Source organism: Artibeus jamaicensis, unplaced genomic scaffold (assembly GCF_021234435.1).
Source record: "Artibeus jamaicensis isolate MK-2021 breed Jamaican fruit bat unplaced genomic scaffold, CSHL_Jam_final scaffold_1019, whole genome shotgun sequence".
Taxonomy (NCBI): domain Eukaryota; kingdom Metazoa; phylum Chordata; class Mammalia; order Chiroptera; family Phyllostomidae; genus Artibeus; species Artibeus jamaicensis.
The window spans coordinates 20,671,412-20,693,371 of NW_026522025.1; the positions used below are offsets into that span (position 1 = coordinate 20,671,412).

General features: G+C 35.4%; 1 protein-coding gene across 1 annotated transcript; it reads left to right on the forward strand.

The window, feature by feature from the left end:
• Window positions 1-16,693: 16,693 nt before the first annotated feature.
• LOC119046149 (thiamin pyrophosphokinase 1) lies at window positions 16,694-17,184 on the forward strand (the record flags this gene model as incomplete). Its single annotated transcript, XM_037141087.2, is given in 5 exon segments — window positions 16,694-16,870; window positions 16,873-16,936; window positions 16,939-16,995; window positions 16,998-17,135; window positions 17,138-17,184. Coding segments are annotated over 5 exon segments (483 nt in total), but the record flags the coding sequence as incomplete, so codon positions are not given.
• Window positions 17,185-21,960: the final 4,776 nt, after the last annotated feature.

A 21,960-nucleotide genomic window follows, 5' to 3' on the forward strand; every position in this document is an offset into this window, starting at 1 on the left:
ACTTCAGTGGTTGCCGTGGCATGGAGAACTGGGGAGAGATAACAGGCAGAGCACAGTGCATTTGTAGGGCAGTAAAAATATTCTGTATGGTGTAATGATAGATATAAGTTACTATACAGGGTCCGGCAGAAATAAGGCTTGCTTGGGCATGGTTGGGAGTGTACATGAATGTCCTGCAGGAGATGGGCAGCAACTCGAACATTTCATCTAAAGTGTCACACAGTGTGCTGGAGTGTGATATTGTTATGTTACAGAGTTTCATGTTTATAATTTTGTTACACAAGATTTTGTAATAAAAATGAAGTGTTACTTGTGTTGTGCCTGTGTACTTATACAAATCTATACAATATACTGCATGAGGAGTACATTTTAAGGAAACAGGTAAACAACAAACTCTGCATGATAATGATGTGTCCGTGTAGGCTCATCCTCAGTAAAGCATTCTGGGAAGTTGGTGATGGAGGAGCCACGCCATGTATGGGGTGGGGTGTTCATGAGAAATCTCTGCACCTTCTCAGTTTTGTCATACACCTAAAAGGCTTCTATAATATAAACTTTAATAATACTCTGCACAGAATTCCACTTCCACTAACCCTTCTTGTTTGAACCCCCCAAGTCTATCTCTGTGATATCACTCTATCATGGTGTGCAATCTTTTACCCCTAACATCCACCTAGTAAGTAGACAACTCCACAAACGCAGTTTTTCCTAATTCCATCCTCTTCTTTACCACCTCTTCACCTCCTTTCTCCTCTCTCCTTCATCTTCCTTCCTTTCTCCTTCTTCCTCTCTCTTTTTCAAATTTGTTTGTTAGTGGTTACATGAAGACCTACTATGTAACAAGTACTCCATAGTTACCTACCTCATTAAGATTTAAATTGAGATGGTCATTGAGACATTCTGCATCACATATTTATTATCATTTGCAGTTTTATTTTATAGTGTTCTGAGAAATGTGCCTGATACACACAAAATAGCATGTAATAACAAGTCTTCTTCCTTAAAGTATGCATGAATAATAAAACATTATGTTGGAATTCTATTTCAAATTCATTTAGCACCTGTACATTGCAAATATGAATACAGTCATACATGAAAAATTTTCTGGAGAGATTTTAAGAGATACTGTTATCACAGGGAGAGAATGGATGGAGTTCCACTGATCTGTGAGATGGTCAATCATAATTTTGTCCCATCTGTCATCTTTCCAAGCTGTGGCTGGATGGCTCATTCTACTGATATGTTATCGTCAGTGTTGGAGAGAGAAATGTAACAGGGCTCACCACAATGATGGATTAGATGCAGGAGTTGTAAAAGAGAGAAGAAATGCATGATGAAGGTAATATTTCTTACCAAAATGTCATCTTTCTGGAAATTAGTGCTGTTATCATAGACATAGTTAAGACAAGAAGATAATACTAACACCTACTGGGTGTTACTTTGTCATAGGAGCCCTTGTAAGTGAATGTATACACAAACACACACATATACATATCCTATACACACATAGACATATGTATATATAGAATACATGTATGTATGTGTGTATATATTTCTATATACATATATTCTGTGTATATATATGAATATGTATATACATATATGTGTGTATACACACATATTCTATGTATATTCTTTGCAAAAACCCTATTCGCAAGACATTTTTATCTCCATTTACACTTGATGAAACTGAAGAACTGACATGTTAAGTAACTCACCCAACAGTTCACAGCTGGCAAGTGCCAGAGCCATAAATTGAACCTTTAGAGTTATGTTCTACTAAGAGACCTTTTTTGGATCTTTTTTAACCACTGTCACAACTAAGGGCTTTTAACCTGTTTGTTCAGCTCTCTCCAATTATAAATTATGCAAGCCACTGAGAGAAGTATAAGGCTCATCTTATAAGCATTCTTGGAAGAGAGATGGAAAGTCCTGGGTGCAGAACAATGCTCTTCTCCTAAGCAGTTAGCTGATGAGGTTCTGCAGCCAAGGTCACTCACTGGAGCTTCGGGGACACTGGTTTATTGGACCCTATCTGTTAGTTCTCTCAAGTTCTTCTCCTTTACATGGTCTCATCCAAGATTTTTTTTCTTATACCCTCAGGGGCTTTGTCCTTATTTTCTTTCACAATAAAACTATGTTCATTAAAAACCAGAATCCCAAACATTAATAACTGAAAAGCAGTGTTGGTTCTAGTGTGCTGAATCATTGAACACTTTCTAGAAATAAAGAGAAAGAAAGAGGTGATGCAACCCATATTAGGAATATAGACCTCCTTCCTAGAATAAATATAATTCTTCAGTTTTAAGGTCTATTAGAGCAAGAACACTGCCAACTCTGTTCAATAATACAGTCCAGTTCCTGTCAGGCAGTGGTCACTCAATTAATGTTTGTTGAATGAATGAATGAACAAATGAATGAATGCATGGATAGTTAGAAAGACAATACAAGTATGTATTTATAGTAAAAAAGGTTGACTACTGATTCTCTGATTATAAAAGTTTTAGTTTATGTATTTAGAAATGTTTCTCCTCCTTTCCTTATAAAAACTTTCAAAAATGTTTCTTGGCCCACCTTTTTAATCCATTCTTTCAGTAGAACACTTACATGTAATTAAATTTTTTCCACTGGGCTCTAAAAAGTGATAATTGAAAATAAAGATGAAAAAATCCACCATTTGTGTTCATACTGGCTTTGAAAAAATTAAAGATGATATGTAGTATTGCAATTATACTTCTCAGTGAGAAATGAAAATCTCTGAGGAAAACTAAGACATTACATGACCCAAACTCCCCTGGCAAACCACTTGTAACATCAAAAACTCTCCTTGGAGATTTAGAAAACTTATCTAATATCTAATTTCCTGTCTATCTCCCTCACAGTTGTACAATCCATTCACAGAAAGACTGTTAAGTTTCTTGTGTCTAAAGGGAGATGATGCAAAATTATTCCTCTCATTTTAACTGTGTTCACCGTTAAACACTGGGGAAGCTAATGGAAGCCTCACTGCTGGACTTTGAGAATTGCTTTCACTTAAAGAACACAGAGTCTAGTACCCTGATAGGGATAATCCATCATATTCTACTTCCATGACACATCAAGACCTGCAGCTTGACCTTCTCTTACAGTCTTTTATTCCCAAGCCTATGAAATTACTATACTTTTAGAATGCATTCTGTATTTTAAACACTGTACTCTCTAAAACAACATGGTTAAAATATATCATATGTTTTTCTCTTAAGGAGATTTTGTTTTACACTAGGACTTATGTGCTAACTCTGATGAGTTTTGAAATATTGCAAGGCTCTGCAATACAGAGAAACACAAAATAAAAAATAAAACTCGTTTGTCTTCTTTTAAACTTCTCCTTTGTACCCACTTTTAAGGCTAATTTCTCACTAAAACAAGAAGGATGACTCAAGCTTAAATGTAAAGGTTATCCAAGACTGACAATTTCAGCAGCGACTTGACATGTTCCTCTGCTGGCACAGGTAATTCTGTTGGGAAGACTGCCATTTGGCACCATTGAGTCCGCATTGTAGATAATGCAACAGTATCTAGTCATAGTTGACCTATTGGAATTGAGGTGATTTATTGAGATAATTTTCTATAATGGGACTATTAATTTTTAACAATTACCAAGGACTGTTGAAGTAGAAAAGAGAATTAAGGACCTACATATAAAGTGCCTTTTTTACTGGGAGGAGGTTAGGACCATTAAAAATGGGCTAAGTGGAGGTTACCGTGCAATTAACTACACTGTTGGAACTCCTTCCTTAATTCTTGCCCCCTTCTCCCATGCCACTGTACATGAAAAACATTGGTGGGAAGTAATTCATGGGAATGGTATTGAGTTGGACTTGGAAGTGCCTCAGTGATAAAATGACTGTAGTTCCTCATAGAAAAGGGCTGGGTATGGACTTGGTAAATTTTTAATGCAATTTAGGCATTTCACCAAATGACAAGAGCACATGTTAGGGACATAGCAATACTGCTGGAATAAAGATATGTAGACATCACTAAGGGCTGTTATTCGTTATATTTGTTTTGTTTCAACAGTATTTAAAAATTAAAAGAGTATTGTTTTCAGAATCACTAAAATAATTTTTAAAATTTAATTGAAGCATGGTAGCTAAAGTTTAGGTATGTTAGCTAAAGTAAAAGTATTGTAATATTGTTTTCTGGAAGGTAGAGTTTAGATCATTTTAAGTGTGATCTAGGAGAGGTACAAGTGTCAAATACTCACAGTATGATCTCAGTGTGCCCAATGAAAAATTAAACATAAGAAATGCTTCATTAGAGTGTCCTTGTAGTTAGTGTATTAGTTTGGGATCTTTTACTTTGCTGTCATGTGCAGATGTATCAAGTGTAATGGGCTTCATTCAGCAAACTGTTTTCTTTATTGGTTGTGTCTCACATGGTCAAGGGCATGCTAAACACATTCTTGGAATGATTCCCTTTTTCAATCACTGTGTCAATAATCACTTAGAATATAAGTGGATTCTGTTTATTTAGAACAACCAGGTGGCTGAAGAGAGTCAGTTAATAAGTAATCAGCAAAATCAAAAGCAATAATGAAGCCCTTCAAGGTTTTGTGCTATATCATCTGATACATAATCTCTATTATGTGGGTAAATACATTGCACGCCTAGCTGTTGAATGACTGCTGATGCCACATTCCACTCTGTGTGTTTATTCAGCTTTGAGGCTCTTGCTGCCAGGAAAGATCTAACATCTGTTTGAAGGTACTATCTTCTGTTCTAGAAGACTCCCTGTTATGAAGTTGGGTTTTCTACAGATACTGCAGTTTTCAGTAGTGCCTGTCAATATATCTTTTATCTACATAAAGAAGTAAAAAAAAAAACTAATAACCACAGAAACTGTATTGAAACTATTCATCTAATTTGATCTAAAAAATGCACTCTCTAATTAGAAAGATTCTATCTGGAAGCTATGCCAAGACTTCAGATGTTAATTCATAATATTTTTCTTGCTCACCACAATCTACTTTGAGTGAAAAAAGGGACTTCATCATGTTCTCTATTACTTTTACATAGATTGAAACATTAATTTTCTGATGACATAAGTCAATATTTCTTTTTATTTCCTTAATATTGTTCTTTTGGTTATATAAGAGCTAGTGTCAATGTGAATGAAACTCAAAGTTTAAATCAGAACGATCTTCAAAACCTTTAAAATAGTGTCCATTTCTCAATTGCATTTATATGTCTTTAATTTAATTAGGTTATAATTGCATTTTATATTGAATAATACTTAATATTTAATGAAAGAGTTATAGGAGCCTACCAGGCCCAGATAACATTCTGAATAAAAAAAGCTCAATGTTTCTGCTGCCTTATTTTACTTCATCCTTCTATCTCTTTAAGTGCCCACCACCCACTCCACACAGAGAAGCAATCAATGTTCTCATTTTGCTCTTGTAATTTCAGAGTTTCAAATCCCTTTATTACTATTTTCCAGGGAACTCCCTAACGACTGTACTTTTCTTATCATCATTTGACTATCATAGTGTAGGTAGACGTGTGTCCTGGGAACTGTTAATTTGACTTAGAAGACATGCCAGGGTCTCATCCCAAATAAATGCATTTACTCTCTCAGATGTCAGAGAATCAAGATCTTACAGGTCAAGGGCAGGAGAAAGGCAAGAAAACACTGCGGGTGCGTGAAGACACTCGGTGTCCTAGGGAGAGTCGATGCGGTGGGACGGGAGATGAGCCCGGCTTCCATCCCCCAGTTTGACACCGTGTATTATGAAGACCTCCCAAATCTTCCCCACGTGTTTACAGCATCTGCCTCCCTTTATAGTTGACAAATCCTACATTAAATTATTTAATGTGTTAGTCCTGTCGATTGGCATCAACAAAGAATAAAGCCCCTCAATTTTAAATGATAAGGCTCACTCTATTTAATCTTTGAGAATTCTTTTTGAAAAATATTTTATTTTTTAAAAGATTTATTTATATATTTATTTTTAGAGAGAGGGGAAGGAGAGGAGAGAGAGAGAAACATCAATGTGTGATTGCCTCACACGTGGCCTCCACTGGGGACCTGGGCCACAACCCAGGCATGTGCCCTGACTGGGAATCGAACCACGATCCTTTAGTTCCCAGGCTCACACTCAATCCTCTGAGCTACACCAGCCAGGGCTCTTTGAGGATTCTTTTAATTCTACAACTTCCTCAAAAGCAGGTATTTTTATATTACTTATTCTCTAACTATGCACCGGACAGCCTTTTAAATTAGACAAACACCTTTGTTTTGGGGGGATTGTATCTAAATGCCAGTTTCCTGTTCTATCTCCATTGTAAACTAAGCTCCAAAATTATTAAAGTTGGTAAAATTTTCTAATATTAAATATTTTGGCCCTACAATATTTACAATACTTTTAGATTAGCAATTGTAATATACATGCCAAGGAACTCTTATTCTTTGGAAAATAAGTGGTAGATAGCTAGATTGTTACAGTGATATAACAAAAAAATCCAATAAAATGGAGCAATACTTTAACAAAATCAAATGAATTTCTTTACTAAATGACTTATCGGAATCTTTAATACATTTTTGGACTTCTGAATTTCCAAGATCAGGAGTTAGTATGAAACAAATATAAACCAGAAAACATTTCTTTTAGAGGAAACTTCGTTTTTGTTTTCTGTGTATTCCATTAAGTTCATTATGAATAGTAAGGGCTTTGATAGAACAAGTTATAAAAAGAAGAAATCTTCATGTCTTGAAAATTGGGGTCCACATTTGAGTTTTTGTATCAATAACTTATCCTCTGTATTAATAAACTTATTTCATTGAACATATATTAAAGTATCAATGATATACCAAGCAGTTATCCAATAATTTTCGGGGCAACTATCTCCAGTCATTTAGCACTATTTTCTTGGTCTCACAGTCACACTTTTGTCTCTGACAAGTCCTTAGAAAACAAACATCTTCTTTACCTGGTTATTTACAGGTAAATAGAAGTGCCTCCATATTAGTCACTGCTGCTGCAAGACAACTGAAGGGGAGTAGTCTAGGGATTACATAGAAACTTAATTTGATCTGAGAGTTCCAGATTTGGTTTACATATATCCTGGTGGCAGTGATTTATTTCTGTACACCGCAATGTCAGAACAATGACAAAACTAGTCTACAGTGATAGCATTGAAGATTGGCACTATTATTTTCTATTGCTTATGACTCCTGGAAACTGGTGATTTTGTTGTCAGAACTTGAACAGAGATATAACCTGGGAGGGGAAATATGATTAGTTCCATGAAGTAAGGCTACTAGAGGGGTGAGAAGGGACTGAGCGAATTAACTTACTTTACGTTTAAATAAGCACATTCCGACTATGTGATCCCTGAGCTGGCATCAGACATGTTTAACCATGCATGGAAATGATAGGTGGTTTTTCTAATCTTCAAAATATTTGAAAAGAAAACAGTCAACCATTTGAAGGTTTCAAGGAAGAATATACCCAAGAGAGACAACTTGTCAAATTGATACATAATGATGTGGCAATAATAGGGACATAAAAGTCACAATTAGAGGAGATATCTGATTACGGTAAATAATTTGTTTCTTATTTTACTGAAGACAGACAAGCAAAAACCAGACAGTATCTGAACACCTTCACTTGGTTTTAGGAATACATCCACCAACCTATGTACACACACCTTTGCCCATAGTCTCTGCCTTCGCTCTTCTTTCAGTGAATGAACTAGTGCTCTCATTGAAAGTTTGAACTAAATCAAACTTTCTATGTGCATACAGATCTACATCCTGTCTCATTTTTGGACAAACTGCTTAATATATCTTTTCTCTTTCCTGCATCATTACCCTTTACCCTTTCTATTGTATTATTATCAGCAGCATAAGAGCATGACATAATATATTCCATCTCAAATTAAAAATAATGTCCTTGACTCCACCCTTATCAGCTCTATCTTACTCATTTTGTTCAGTTATATAAGAGGAACAAACCCTCAAAAACCTTGATAGTACTTACCTCCTGGGTGTGTTCTAGAATTAACACTCTACCAGGCTTTTGTTTTCACCATTCTATAATCCTACAATTGTCGAAAGTCACAACTGGTCACCTCACTGTTACTCTAAAATCAACTCTTCAGCTTCATCTCTCTTGACTTTGACAAACTTTGACACAACTGATCCTCCTCTCTTTTCCAAAACAATTCCACCCAGTGGCTTTCATTCTGTTCTCATAGTTCTTATTTCACACGCTGATTCATCTGTATCTCTGTGAATATTGCTGGTCTTTCTCATATGTAAAACTTGGAGTACTTTAGGGGGCAGTAGCTACAATGGTGGGCAAAAGTAGGGTTATAGTTTTAAGTACATGAATTAGTTTATTTTTATATTATTTATTCTTTTATTATACATTTTTCAACTGTAAACCTGCTTTTGCCCACCCTTGTAAACTCATCTTATCTTTATAATTTTCCTAGGTAATTTCATTCAGTATTACAGCTTTATAGCAATCTTTATATTGACTATTCCAAAATAATATCTTCAGTCATGATCTTTGATCCAAAAATTTCCAACACTGTCCATAAATAAATTAATAAATGGAAATTCATCAAAATTTACAAGTCTTGCTAACTGATAGACACTTTTAGGAGACTAAAAAGACACACCACAGATTTAAAGGTATTTCAAAACCTCATGGAACAATGAATGTGTATTCTAAATACATAAAGGAGAAAATATTAGAAAATAAACAAAATTAAAAATATTGACAAGAGATAGAAGTGGATATTCCATCAAGGAAGATAGATAGACAGATAATAAGCACATGAAGAGATACTTAATTTCAACAGTTATTATAAAAAGCAATACTAATATCATTATGAGATACATTACACACCCCTCAGAGTGATAAAAATAAAAAAGAAAACTAAAACCTGGCATCACTAAATGCTGGCAAGATTGCTGAACATAAGAACCTTACAACTCAGAATGAAAAATGGCACAGCTCTCTTGAAAATTTCTATACACTCAAAAGTATACTTGTGATAAAACCTGGTATGCTAACTTCTTGGTATTCATCTATGAGAAATAAAAATTTTTGTTCATGCAAAATCTTGTTTATGAACATATACAGCAGTTTTATTTGTAATCACTAAAAATTGGAAAACAGCCCGAAGACCATAGGCAGTTATATCCACACACCTCTATACTTCCATAACTCAGGCTAAAATACCTAGAGTGTTTGTTGATACCTGCTTTTCTTGGAACTATACATTTAATCCCTACAACAAAAATAATTGTTTCACTTTGTAAATACATCCAGGTCTTCTCCTCACATCTAGTTTATGCGACCATCGTCTCTTATGTGGACTGTTGCAGTGGTTTCATCTTGAACATTTGTAGGCTCAGGGTCAAAGTACAGGTAGAAGCCCACATACAATATATCTAAATATTCAGAATTTTAAAACATTCTAAAACTGTTTAAATGAGATATGGCAATAAAAGAAGGGCCAAGATATTTCCCTGGGCCCCTAGGTTCCAATTCTCAGCATTTTTCTTCTCTTCTTTCCTACCCCTCACCCTGTTCCATCCTATACATGAGGGCTCTATACTAATAAATGGCAATCGAACACTTGAGTTTAATCCAAAGTCTCTGAAAACAACCAATTATTGTCCACATCTCAGACTTACGATGAATATACCCTGGGGGGTGGGGGGGTAGTAAGTACTTTGTAGATTTTAGTGCAAAATTAGAACACTAAACACCTTGTTTAAAAATCAGGAAAAAATGAAATGTCATTCAAATGACTAAATATAAAGATGCCCTCCTTTAGTCTCTCAGTCATGTTTTTATTTGCTGTTTAATGTTAATCTAAATGAAAAGAAATCAATATTATCTATTAGCATACCTCTTACTATTCAACTTTATATTGTGCAATTTCTATTTTAAATTCAAATAGAAGAACATTTGTTCTTGTGTACAGAATCATTGAAATTATGGTTTACAGCTGAGCTTGTATATATATGCATATGCCTTTTGTTCTTATCAAAAACAGTGGAAATGCTGCATATACTAATTCAACATTTTATTTCACTTTTAAACTTGTGTACATTTCACCAACACTCTTTGCCTTCAGCTTAGTGTTAAGTAAGAGAGGACTGAAAGGATAAAGTATTGCTTCTATGTTTCCATTTTTCCATGTAAGTGGTTAGCTAATACAGAAAGTTACACAAGTAAGAAAGAATATGATACAGTGCCTTGGTTGTTTGAGGGTTTCTGTTTTTTTGGTTTTTTTTAAGAATGTTATTCCTTTACTTCTATAAGCAAAGCAAGTTCTTGTTTGAACTAAGAACATGATCTCTGTGGCTCTCAGCCTCACCTACCCACTCTCTCCTTACTCAGTCATGAATATAACACGAGTTCTGTATCCTCACTGCAGCCTGTTAATTTCCCAAGCATTGCAGACCCACTGAAACTATGTGTTCATGGGGTTTTTTGAAATCTATATATGAATCCAATGGCAAGGAATGACTGTGTAGATTGTGTGTATCTTCTTTGCTAATGTACAAGCTTGGTTATTCCATTGGACTTCACTTCAAAGCGCAAACTCACAGATAAAATTATAAAAAAATTTAGAACACACTAAATCAAGTAAAGGGTCCTTGTTAAGTGCCAATTCCTGTGCCAGTGCAGGGACTGGCATGTGCACCCATGAAGCCAGCCTTCCATTGAGCAGTGGGGCATTCTGCCCTTAAAAAGGAAAATGGGGAAAGTAGTCACAATAGGTCAGGATCTCCAGAGTTCCAAACCCCTAGAGAATGGGAAGAGGAGATGTGAGTTCTCTGTTGTGGAAGTGGGAGGCACCTTCTCTGCTCCACAGGCTCCTCACTAAGAAAATGGTAAGAATACTGCCCAGGGCAGGAGTTCCTCTTCCAGGTTCAAGAACAACAGCCTCCTAACTGACTTTCATTATTATTGTTGTTGTTGTTATTATTGTTGCTGTTCCTAACACTACTATATTTTACCCACATATCATTCAGAATAATCCTCTGGAAATGCACGTTAGCCCATGACACTCTTCTAGACAAAGCCATTAGCCACATTCCATGTCAGAATCAAGATCAAAGTCCTTAATGTTCTGTATTTCCCTTGGTGACCTGCTGATATTATCACTTATTTTTGCACTCTCCACCTCCACTCCAGTTACACTGGCACTTTATCTGCTCCTTGAATGCATAACTAAAGTTCTGTTTGCTCCGTCTTTATTATCAGTGAGAGCTGTCTTCCTGGTCTCTTCAGATCATCATTGCTTTCCAATCACCAAGCTTCATACTGTGATATACTCTTAAAAACACAAATTGGAGCTTATCTGTCTGCTCTAATATATTTGATGGCTTTTCATTATCTGTACGATAAAGGTCAAGTCTTAACATGAGAGATAGATAATTTTTTCATAATAGCTGATATGCATTAAATATTAGATTAGTAAAAGTCATCATTTCTGATGCCTTTTTGATATTTTGGTCCTTCACATTCTTCCTCCCCTCCTTCTTTATTCTTTCTCTTCAATGTCTTTCTCTCTCTCATCTTCTCACTCATTCTCTCTCACCCTCATCCTTGCTCAGTTACATTTGCAAAATAACTGTTTAATAGTGAAATTGTCACAGATCTAGTAGAAAGCTCCTTTAACGAGTAATAAATTTGGGGCAGTAATCCTGCCCTATTAGAAGTAAAAGGGCTGATAATTATCAATACAGATGAGTAGAGACCTGCAGCCTCTGGGTGTGAAAGGAATTGAGTTAAGTCTAAAATCAATCAGACAGTAAGTAAGCTGTCACTAATAATGACAGAAACACTAACCTCCAGTATTAAGCCCGTAACTTTTTGGACCGCCAATACTTTTTGCTGCCAAATGCTTTGGCTTTTGCCCGAGTATGTGGGTATTAGTGATGAATTAGTTGGAGTAACTATAATTATGCAGCTTTCCACAAGAGATTATATTATTTTCATATTGTTTTTATCATATTTCACAAATATCAATGTTTATGTAATTTATATGATAACCTGAATACATTTCTGTAATTGATTGTCATTCTTGCATATCGAAGGGATGTCTAAACTATCCTTTTTTTTTGTGGAAGCTATGCTATACAAATACCAAATCACTTAACTTTTAAAAATTATATCAGAAGGTTATTGTCACACACATTTTTAAACTGTCATATTTAGGAGACTAATTGAGATTCATTTTGATAGATATCTTTGGTGATAAATAGATTGCCTTCCACTATGTATTAAAGAACAGCTTGTTTTCTTTGGATTACAATTTTATGGTAAAATGAAAATAATTTTTTATTTCTCATAATTTATGATATTATCATATCTTGTTACATAAAATGACAATGAACAAAAACAATCCTGCTGTTGCAATCTGTGCTGAAAACCTTCCTTAAACTACACTGTCTCCATTTCTATCTGTAGCTATAGCTGTAGAAGGTTGAAATTTTCTCATGGTATTTGCTGGATGACGTTAATACCTGGTTATAATAGGCACCAACAATATAACATACATTTACTCAAATTTTAAACAGCCAAACCTCTCTGAATAAATATTGCATGCTTTTAAGATTTGTTCCTGCCCATCAATGTTTTTAAATTACTATTATTAACATTTAATTCCTGTTTATATACAAGTAAAATTAATAAGCATTGCTATAATCTACAATCAGTATTATACATAATCTAAATCTAAATCTAAATCTAAATAAGTGCAGCTTTCTAAGAATCACTTATGATTTGTAGGACTATATTGAATTGGAGGAATAAAAAGTTTTTAAGACATTTAAATACCTCAGAAGCTCACTTTCATCAGGTTTGAGAATGCTAACACCTATTGAGTCATTTACCTATGGTTTGAATAATTTATGTATGTTCTATGACACTGGTACCAAACATTTGGGAATCTTGCGATGTGCATGAGGAGTTGTTCTTCCTGAAAACTCGGATGGTTACATTGGGAAAATATAACATGGCGGATTATAGTTCTAGGTCTGGAGACACACTGCTGGTATTCAAAACTGGTCATTTCCAATTACATGACCAAAGATCTCAGTTTCATTATGTGTAAAATATGACTGAAATAATTTATTAAACAAATGAGAAAAGTGCCATATCTAAAACCCTGATAATTCTTGTCATTTCAGCAAAGCTCAACAAATACTAGCTATTGCCATATTAAGTAGATTCTAAGGTACATTTTTATGACATTTCAACATCCCTGAAACAGGATGTATATTTCAGTCTACATTTTCTTACAATTACTGGAGGCTACTATGCAGTCACAGCACTGTTGCCAATTGATAAACCTCAAGACAAACCGCATTAACACTTAAAGACCGAAGGCGCATCTTTTCATTTTAACAAGGTCTTTTTCTTTTTAATTTTTAGACAAAGGGAAAGGAAGGGAGAAAGAAAGGGAGATAAATATCAATGTATGGTTATCTCTTATGTACCCTCAACTGGAGGCCTGCAAACCAGGCACGTGCCCTGACTGGGAATCAAACCAGCGACCTTTAGGTATGTGGCTGGTGCTCAGTACACTGAGCCACACCATCCAGGGTTTGCAAAGTTTTGTTTTTTTTTTAAATTTCTCTAAACAATGGTTTTAAATGTAAAGACTTAGAAATGTTTTGATATGACTATTTCAAATGAGTTTATGTTTGGGGATGCTATGAAAATAGTATTTTCTTTTCCAAATTTTTATTGTTAATACACACATATATATATGCATATGTATACACGTATGTTATAGAGAGATAATTGATTTTAGATGGACCTTATATCCTGTGACATTATAAAATATATTTGTTGGGTCTAATAGTTTTATTTTGTAGATTATGCAGGATTTGCCATGCACATATTCCTGTAGTCTTCAAATAGAGTTTTTTTCTTGCTGATGTGTATTTTTAACCTTGACACTGCAGTGTCAAGTGCATCATGTACAATGATGAGTAGATATCATGTTTGTGTTTCTAACTTTACAGGAAAAGTGTTCTGTCTTTCATCTTTAAGTAAAATACTAGTTGTGAGTTTCCATAGATGTCCTATATCAGGCTGAGGGAATTTGACTTTATTTTAAGTTGGATGAAAATGTTTTTCATCAAGGGTAGTAACTAGAGGGCAGGGGAGAGGGGGATAATAGGAGAAAGAAGGGGAAGGGACAAGCAAAGGAACATGAATAGAGGACTCATGGGCACAGACAATGGGGGTTAAGGTGGGAGTGGGGCAGACAGGGTAGAGATGCGCAATGGAGTAAAACACAGGACCAATAAAAATGAATAAATGTGGCTTTTTGGTACCCTAAAAAGGGTACTTTTTCACTTAGCATAACATTCTCTAGTTCCATCCATGCTGCCAGGAAAGGTAGGCATTCATTCTTTCTTTTTGCTGTGTAGTACTCCGTTGTGTAAATGTGCCATTTTTTGATCCACTCATTTACTGTTGGGCACTTAGGCTGTTTCCAACACTTGGCTATTGTGAATTGTGCTGCTATGAACATTGGGTGCATAGGTTCTTTTAAATGGATGTCTCAGGCCCTGGCTCCTGTGGCTCAGTGGATTGAGCTCTGGCCTGTGAACCAAAGGGTCACTGGTCCATCTCCCAGTTGGGGCACATGACTGGGTTGGGAGCCAGGTTCCCCAGTCTGGGGAGTGTGAGAGGCAACCAGACGTTGATGTCTCTCTCCCTTTCCTTCTCCCTCCCTTCCCCTCTATCTAAAAATAAAGAAATAAAATATTTTTTAAAATAAAAATAAAGAATTAATTGATGTTTCAGGATTTTTAATATATAATCCCAGCAGTGGCATTTCTGGGTAAAAAGGCAATTCCATTGCTAGTTTTTGGAGGAAATTCCATACTGTTTCCCACAGTGACTGCACCATAGGATCTCACCTATAAGTGGAAGCTAACCAACAAAACAAACAAGCCAGCAACATATAACCAGAAACATGGAAATAAAGAACAAATTGACGGTGACCAGAGGGAAGGGGGACAGGGATAATGGGGAAGAAGGAAAGGAACATGTATAAAGAAACATGTATCAAGGAACATGTATAAAGAACATGGACAAAGACAATGTTGGGGGAGGATTGAATGTGGGAGGTGTTGCTGGGTAGGGCCGGAGAGAGTAATGGAGGGAGAATGGGGACAACTATAATTGAACAACAAAAAAAAGGATTAACTTTTTTGAAATTTAAATATTTATGCATGCAATTTTTCTTTTTAGTTTATTGGTAGACAAATTACATTTTTTGTTTTTTAAACATTAAACCAACCTTACATTATTGAGATAAATTCAAGTCATGGTCATGGTGTGTGCCTTTCTATATATAGCTATATATAATTTGCTAATATTTGTTAAGAAGTTTTTGCATTGATATACATGAGGGCTGTTGGTCCATAGTTTTCATTTCTTATAATGCCTTGTTCTGGTTTGATTATCCTGGTAATGCAGGCCTCATATACTCAATTAGGTTGTATTTCCATTTTCTCAATTTCTGTTTTCAGAAATAGTTTAGGTAAGATTGGTGGAGTACACCAACCTAGTCCTTTGGACCTATAGTTTCCTCTTCTGAAAACTGTTTAGTTTATAAATTAAGTTTGCATATTCAATATCTTTAAAGCTAAAGTGTTACTTATATTTTATATCCCTTTTGAAGTAATTTTTTATTATTTTTTAATTATTTAAATTTATTTCTAAATTGTTTATGCTGTTATAACAAATAGACTAGATAGATTGCAAAATGAAACAAATATTTATATCTCACAGGTCTACAGGCTGAGAATTCAAGTTCAAGAACCAGTTAAATTGATTCCTGGTGAGATGTTCCTCCCAGTTTACAGGTTGTCTGCTTACTGTACTTTCCAATGGCAGTGAGAAGTCATCTCTCCTTATCTCCAATTTTAAGGATGCCACCCTCATGATAGAATTATCTACCAAAGACTCTACCAGAAGTTTACCAAACATTCTATCCAAAGCAGCAGAATACATTCTGCTCATTTGCACATGGAACATTGTCCAGGATAGATCATATGTTAGGCCACAAAACAAATCTTTGTAAATTGAAAAATATTGAAACCATATCAAATGTCTTTTCTGACCACAACAGTGTGAAACTAGAAATCAACTAACATGAAGAAAAATGAAGAACTCCTAAATACATGAAGATTAAACAGCATGCTAATGAACAACCAAAGGGCCAAAGAAGTAATAGTGGGGAAAAACACCTTGAGAAATATGAAAATAGAAATACGACTTACCAATATCTGTGGGATGCAGCACAGGACATTCTGATTGGGAAAGTTTACTATTTGTTAAGTGGGTATGTGACTTTTCCATTGATGCTACAACAAATGACCACAAGCCTTGTGCCTTCAAACACACATTTATTATTTTACTATCTTTTATGCCAGCAGTGCTACAGATCTCATCAGACTAAAATAAAGGTGTTAGTAGACTGCATTTCTTTCTAAAGTGTAGGGAAGAATTTCTTTTCTGCACATTTGGTATGTTAGCAGAACTCAGTTCCTTCCAGATGGAGAATCAAGATTTAGATTTGCTTGCTGGCTGCAATCTGAGAGTAGTTTCCTGTACATAGAAATGAGTGCATTCTGTAGGTATTGATCTCTCTCTCATCCACTGTGTGATATCACCAATGGAGAGAGGGAAAGCTTATTGCCTGAGTTCATCAATGGGGACTTGGATTCTATTAGACCTGGAGCTAGAGAATACTGTGCTATTAAGGGATGTGAGCTTATTCTGACTACTGATCAATACCATCCTGACTTTACTAAGTGCTTTGAAGTGCTCAAAAAATGAAACAAACAAAAACAGAAGAAACAGACCTACAGGTAGACGTGATTGTGACACTTGTGATACTTACCTGCTCCAACCAAAGAAGCCCAAATTTCATGTGGACACTAGAATGGAACGTGATGCTGTGGCTTTACTACCGTTGGACAGTCTTGCATTCAGGTTGGGACAAAGGGTCAAAAGTGGAACCTCACAAATTTTGTACTCATTTTCGGGACACTAGTCAGTACCTACAATTCCTATGATGGATCTGGTGTTGTGACCATGAAATGGGCCACCTGTTCCTCTGGACCATGGCCCTCAAAAACTGACCATGGTCTATCCTAGAAAACATACCATGTGTGCTTGAAAATAATGTATATTCTGCTTCTTTGGGGTGAAATACTCTGTAGATATCAATTAAATTCATTTGATTTAGTGTGTCATCTAAGGCCTCTGTCCCCTTGTTGATTTCCTGTCTGAAAAAAATATATTAATGGAAGTCAACAGAGTGTTAAAATCCCCTACTATGACTTTATTTCTGCCATTTTCTCCTCTAATGTCCATCAAGATTTGCTTTACATATTTAGCTGACCCTGTGTTGGGTGCATAAATGTTTACTAGGGTTATATCCTCTTACTGGATTATTCTCTTTGTCATTATGTAATGTCCATTGTTTCTTACTATAGGCTTGGTTTTAACATGTATTTTGTTTGATATAAGTACTGCTACCCCAGCTTTTCCTTTTCCATTTGCATGAAACATCTTTTTTCACCTCTTTATCTTAGTCTGTGTATCTTTCATTCTGATAGGGTTTTTTGGAGGCAGCATATATATGGGTCTGGTTTTCTAATCCATTCAGCTACCCTGCCTTTTGATTGGAACACTTGAGCCATTTACACTTATTTATTTTATACTCTGGTTTCTCTTCAGATTGTATAAATCTTTTGCCTTTTACACTTATTTATTTATTTAAAGATTTTTATTAACTTATTTTTAGAGAGAGGGGAAGGGATAGAGAAAGAGAGGGAGGAAACCATCAATGTGTGGTTGCCTCTAACACATCCCTTAATGGGGACATGGTCTGCAACCCAGGCATGTGCCCTTACTGGGAATCGAACTGGTAATCCTTTGGTTCATAGGCCAGCATTCAATCAACTGAGCCATACCAGCCAGGACTAAGCCATTTACATTTAAAGTGAATATTGATACATACGTATTTATTGCCACTTTTTTACTGTTTTTCTCTGTTTTTTTCTTTTTCTTTTTCTTCTTCCTTTTCTTAAAAAAATATTTTAATATTTGTTTGGTGTTAACAACTCCTTAGCTTTTTCTTGTCTGGGAAGCTCTTTATTTCTCCTTTAATGTTAAATGATAGCGGGTAAGGTAGCTTTGGTTGTAGGTCCTTGCTTTTCATCTCCTTGAATATTTAATGTCAATCTCTGCTGGTCTGAAATGTTTCTGTTGAGAAATCGGTTGACAGTCTAATGGGAGATTCCTTACAGGAAACTAACTCCTTTTCTCTTGCAACTTTTAAAATTCCCCCTTTGTCTTTAAGCTTGGGCATGTCTCTTCTCATCTGGAGCTTCCATAACTGTCTGTTTTCAAATTTAATAATTAGGCCCTTTGGGGCCTAATGGCTCTTTTTTTTTATAATAACAATACAAAAGACAGTAATAAGGCCAAAGTAAAATGGTGCAATTTTAGCATTTCAATCAGGAAAAGAACACTTTTCTGTATTACACAGAAGAATCTATTAATAGATAAATAAATTCAGCAAACTAGCAGGATACAAAATTAATATCCATAAATCAGTTGCATTTTATATGCCAATAATGAACTATCATCAATAAGGAAAATTAAGAAAACAATCCCATTCACAATTGCTTCAAAAAGAATGAAATGCCTAGGAATAAATCTAACCAAGGATGTAAAAGACTTGTACTCAGAAAATTATAAGACACTGAAGAAAGAAATAGAAGATACAAAGAAATGGAAGTGAATACTGTGTTCATGGTAGGAAGAATTAACATCATTAAAATGTCCATACTACCCATAGCAATCTATAGATTCAGTGCAATTTCTATCAAGATTCCAATGACATACTTCATAGGGCTAGAAAAAGTATTTCAAAAATCTATATGGAACAACAAAAGGCCCTGATTCTACCTAGCAACAGTGATCTTGAGAAAGAAAAACAAAGTTGGAGGAGTCACAGTACCTGATATTAAACTATACTATAAAGCTATAGTAATCAAAACAGCATGGTACTAGCATAAAAACAGACACTTAGATCAACAGAAGAGAGAGATGAGAAATAAACCCACACTTTTATATTTAATTAATATTTGACAGAGGAAGCAAGCACTTAAAACAGGCTAAATATAGTTTATTCAATAAATGGTGTTGGGAAAAATGGAGAGATATGTACAGAAAAATGAAACTAGACCACCTCCTCATACCACACACACAAAAATAAATTCAAAATGTATTAAAGAATTAATTGTCAAACCTGCAATCACAAAAATCTTGAAGAAAACATGTTTTAAAATATCAGACATTGCTTTCATCAATATTTCTTTGGATATATCTCCCCAGGCAAGAGAAACAAATTAAAAAATAAACAATACACATCGTGTAGTATGTTAGAGAGTTCTACATAATGAATAGCTATACCTCCTGAAATGCTGGGAGTGCCCTCACTCAAAAACACTGACAAACAGGGTCAGATCTGTACTGGAATGTCTCCATACTGCCTTCCTCAGGGGTTGCACCAATATGCATTCCCACCAACAGTGCACGAGCATCCCTTTTCTCAATATCCTCACCGGCACTTGTTTTTTGTTAATTTATTGATGATAGCCATTTTGATATGTGTGAGGTGATATTTCATTGTGGTTTTAATTTATTTTTCTTTTATGATTAATGACATTGAGCATCTTTTTGTATGTCTATTGGCCATCTCTATGTCCTGTTTGGAGCATTGTCTGTTCAGGTCCTTTGCCCATTTTTTAATTGAATTTTTTTTGGTGTTAAGTTGTGTAAGTTCTTTATAAATTTTGGATATTAACCCCTTATCAGACATATCAGCATATATGTTCTCCTATTAAATTAATGTTTTTTTTTATTTTGTTGATGTTTTCCTTTGCTGTGCAAAAACTTCTTGGTTTCACATAGTTCTATTTGTGTATTATTTTTTAACTTTGTACACACTAAATATCTCCCATCCCTAGTCACTGGAAAACCTAAAGTGCTCACACATTTCAAATTGTTTCTTAGTACTACCACTCTAAATATTAATACATGTTTTTAAAGGGAAGTAAATGAAGTCAGAAATTACTACTGTTGATTTTTCATTTATTTATTTTTTTATCATTTGTTTAACAAGCATATATCGGGTAATTCCAGAGTGACAAATTCTACGCTGGACACTGTATATGCAGAGCACAGAATGCTCTTGACCTAAAGTTCCTTCCATTTCTGTGTTCCATCCTCAAATTAGAGGAGCTATTAACACTGCTATTCAGATTGTAGGGCATTTATTGAGCCACACATACTGTGTTCTAAAATGATTGTTGACACACAATTCTATTTCTTCTAATTCAATCTTTCATACTTTTTGTCTTCTGGATAAGTACTTAATTTTTTTATTTTCCACTCAAATGTGGCAAGTGAGACATTTCTCTGAAGTGATAAATTTGTAGCAAGATTGAAAGAACTCTGGGAAGAGATTTTACTTGAGCCATGAGGTCACTATCCATGCTCTCATGGAACATTATAAAAAGTCCTATCCTATGATAAAAAAAAAACGATTCCAGCTAATGCTTTATCTTATTTCTCATTTTGTATGTGTGTAAATTCTTGGGGACTTCATGTGGGCAGTGGTAAGGTTAAACCAAGATTATAACCCTCTAATAGTATGATTCTTTTCACATTATAAACTTGCCATTATTTGCATTTCTTGAAGTCCTTCTTGTTAGAGTAGGCAGCTAGGAGTTAACAAAAGAGAATAGAACTAGACTGGCTGGGTCAGATTAAGTCTGAAAGTTATACTCAGGTTTAAGTGTAACTTCAGGCTTAAGTCTGAAAGTTCCAGCTTCAGATACCCCAGGGGATAGCTGATTCCTTACCAAAGACATTAATACCATCGAACTGTCTAGGAAGGACCAGCTTTCCAATTCTCCCAGGGTAAAACTAATCTGATTGCCCAGGCTATGGAAGGAGTAACAAAAAATAAAGGTAAAATTTTTCTACTGGGCACATGCACAGTATAAATCAGATGATGCAGCAAAAGTTTGGAGCACAGGCAATAGGAACCAAAATGGTGAAATAAATGGGCTGAGCCTAGCCTGGGAAAAGAATCAGATTGGATAAGGGCATGGAATCCTGGAAGGGTCAGGAATGGGATTGGTTGCAGGGAGGGCCCAACACAAACCAGGGAAAACCCAGGAAGTAGGTTGGGTTATTTGAAAGAAAGCTGGCTACTTTTCAGAAACCTCTGAGCAGATGCTACTAGGGCATGCCCACACTCTGCATCCCTGGAGGTATATTATTGCCTTTCAGCCCAATAGATCTTGCCACTACAATCAAACTTATATCCCACGCATGTGCCCTTTGAAATTTCTTTCTTGCAACACTATAGAATCCATTTCCAACAACAGTGCTTTCACCTCCCTTCCACATTAGTTTCCATACGATAATGCTAATTTTTGAAATATGAACCTTCTTACACAGAAGGGAATGAATAAAAAATAATATTGAACTCATACTAAAAGAGACATAGAAAAAGAGAACCAAACATCAAAGATCAGCAGAGTAACTTCAAGAATCCACCCTGGATTCTAGATTGAGGTAGAGATTTTACAAAGAAAGGAGAGGGCCGTGGGGTGCCAGTGATGGAAGGACACAGAAAACATCAACTAGGACTCCCTCCCTGTGGGGAAATACAGATATCAGGTGTGAGTCTTTGTGGGTCACAGCTCAGCTTAAGAAGGATTTGGGAAAGAGGAAATTAGAAAGTGCCTGGGACAGGAGATTAGGGAAGGTACAGCCTCTAGAGGAGACCAAAATGTTGTGGGAAGGAATAGGTGAGTCTCAGATCTTAACAG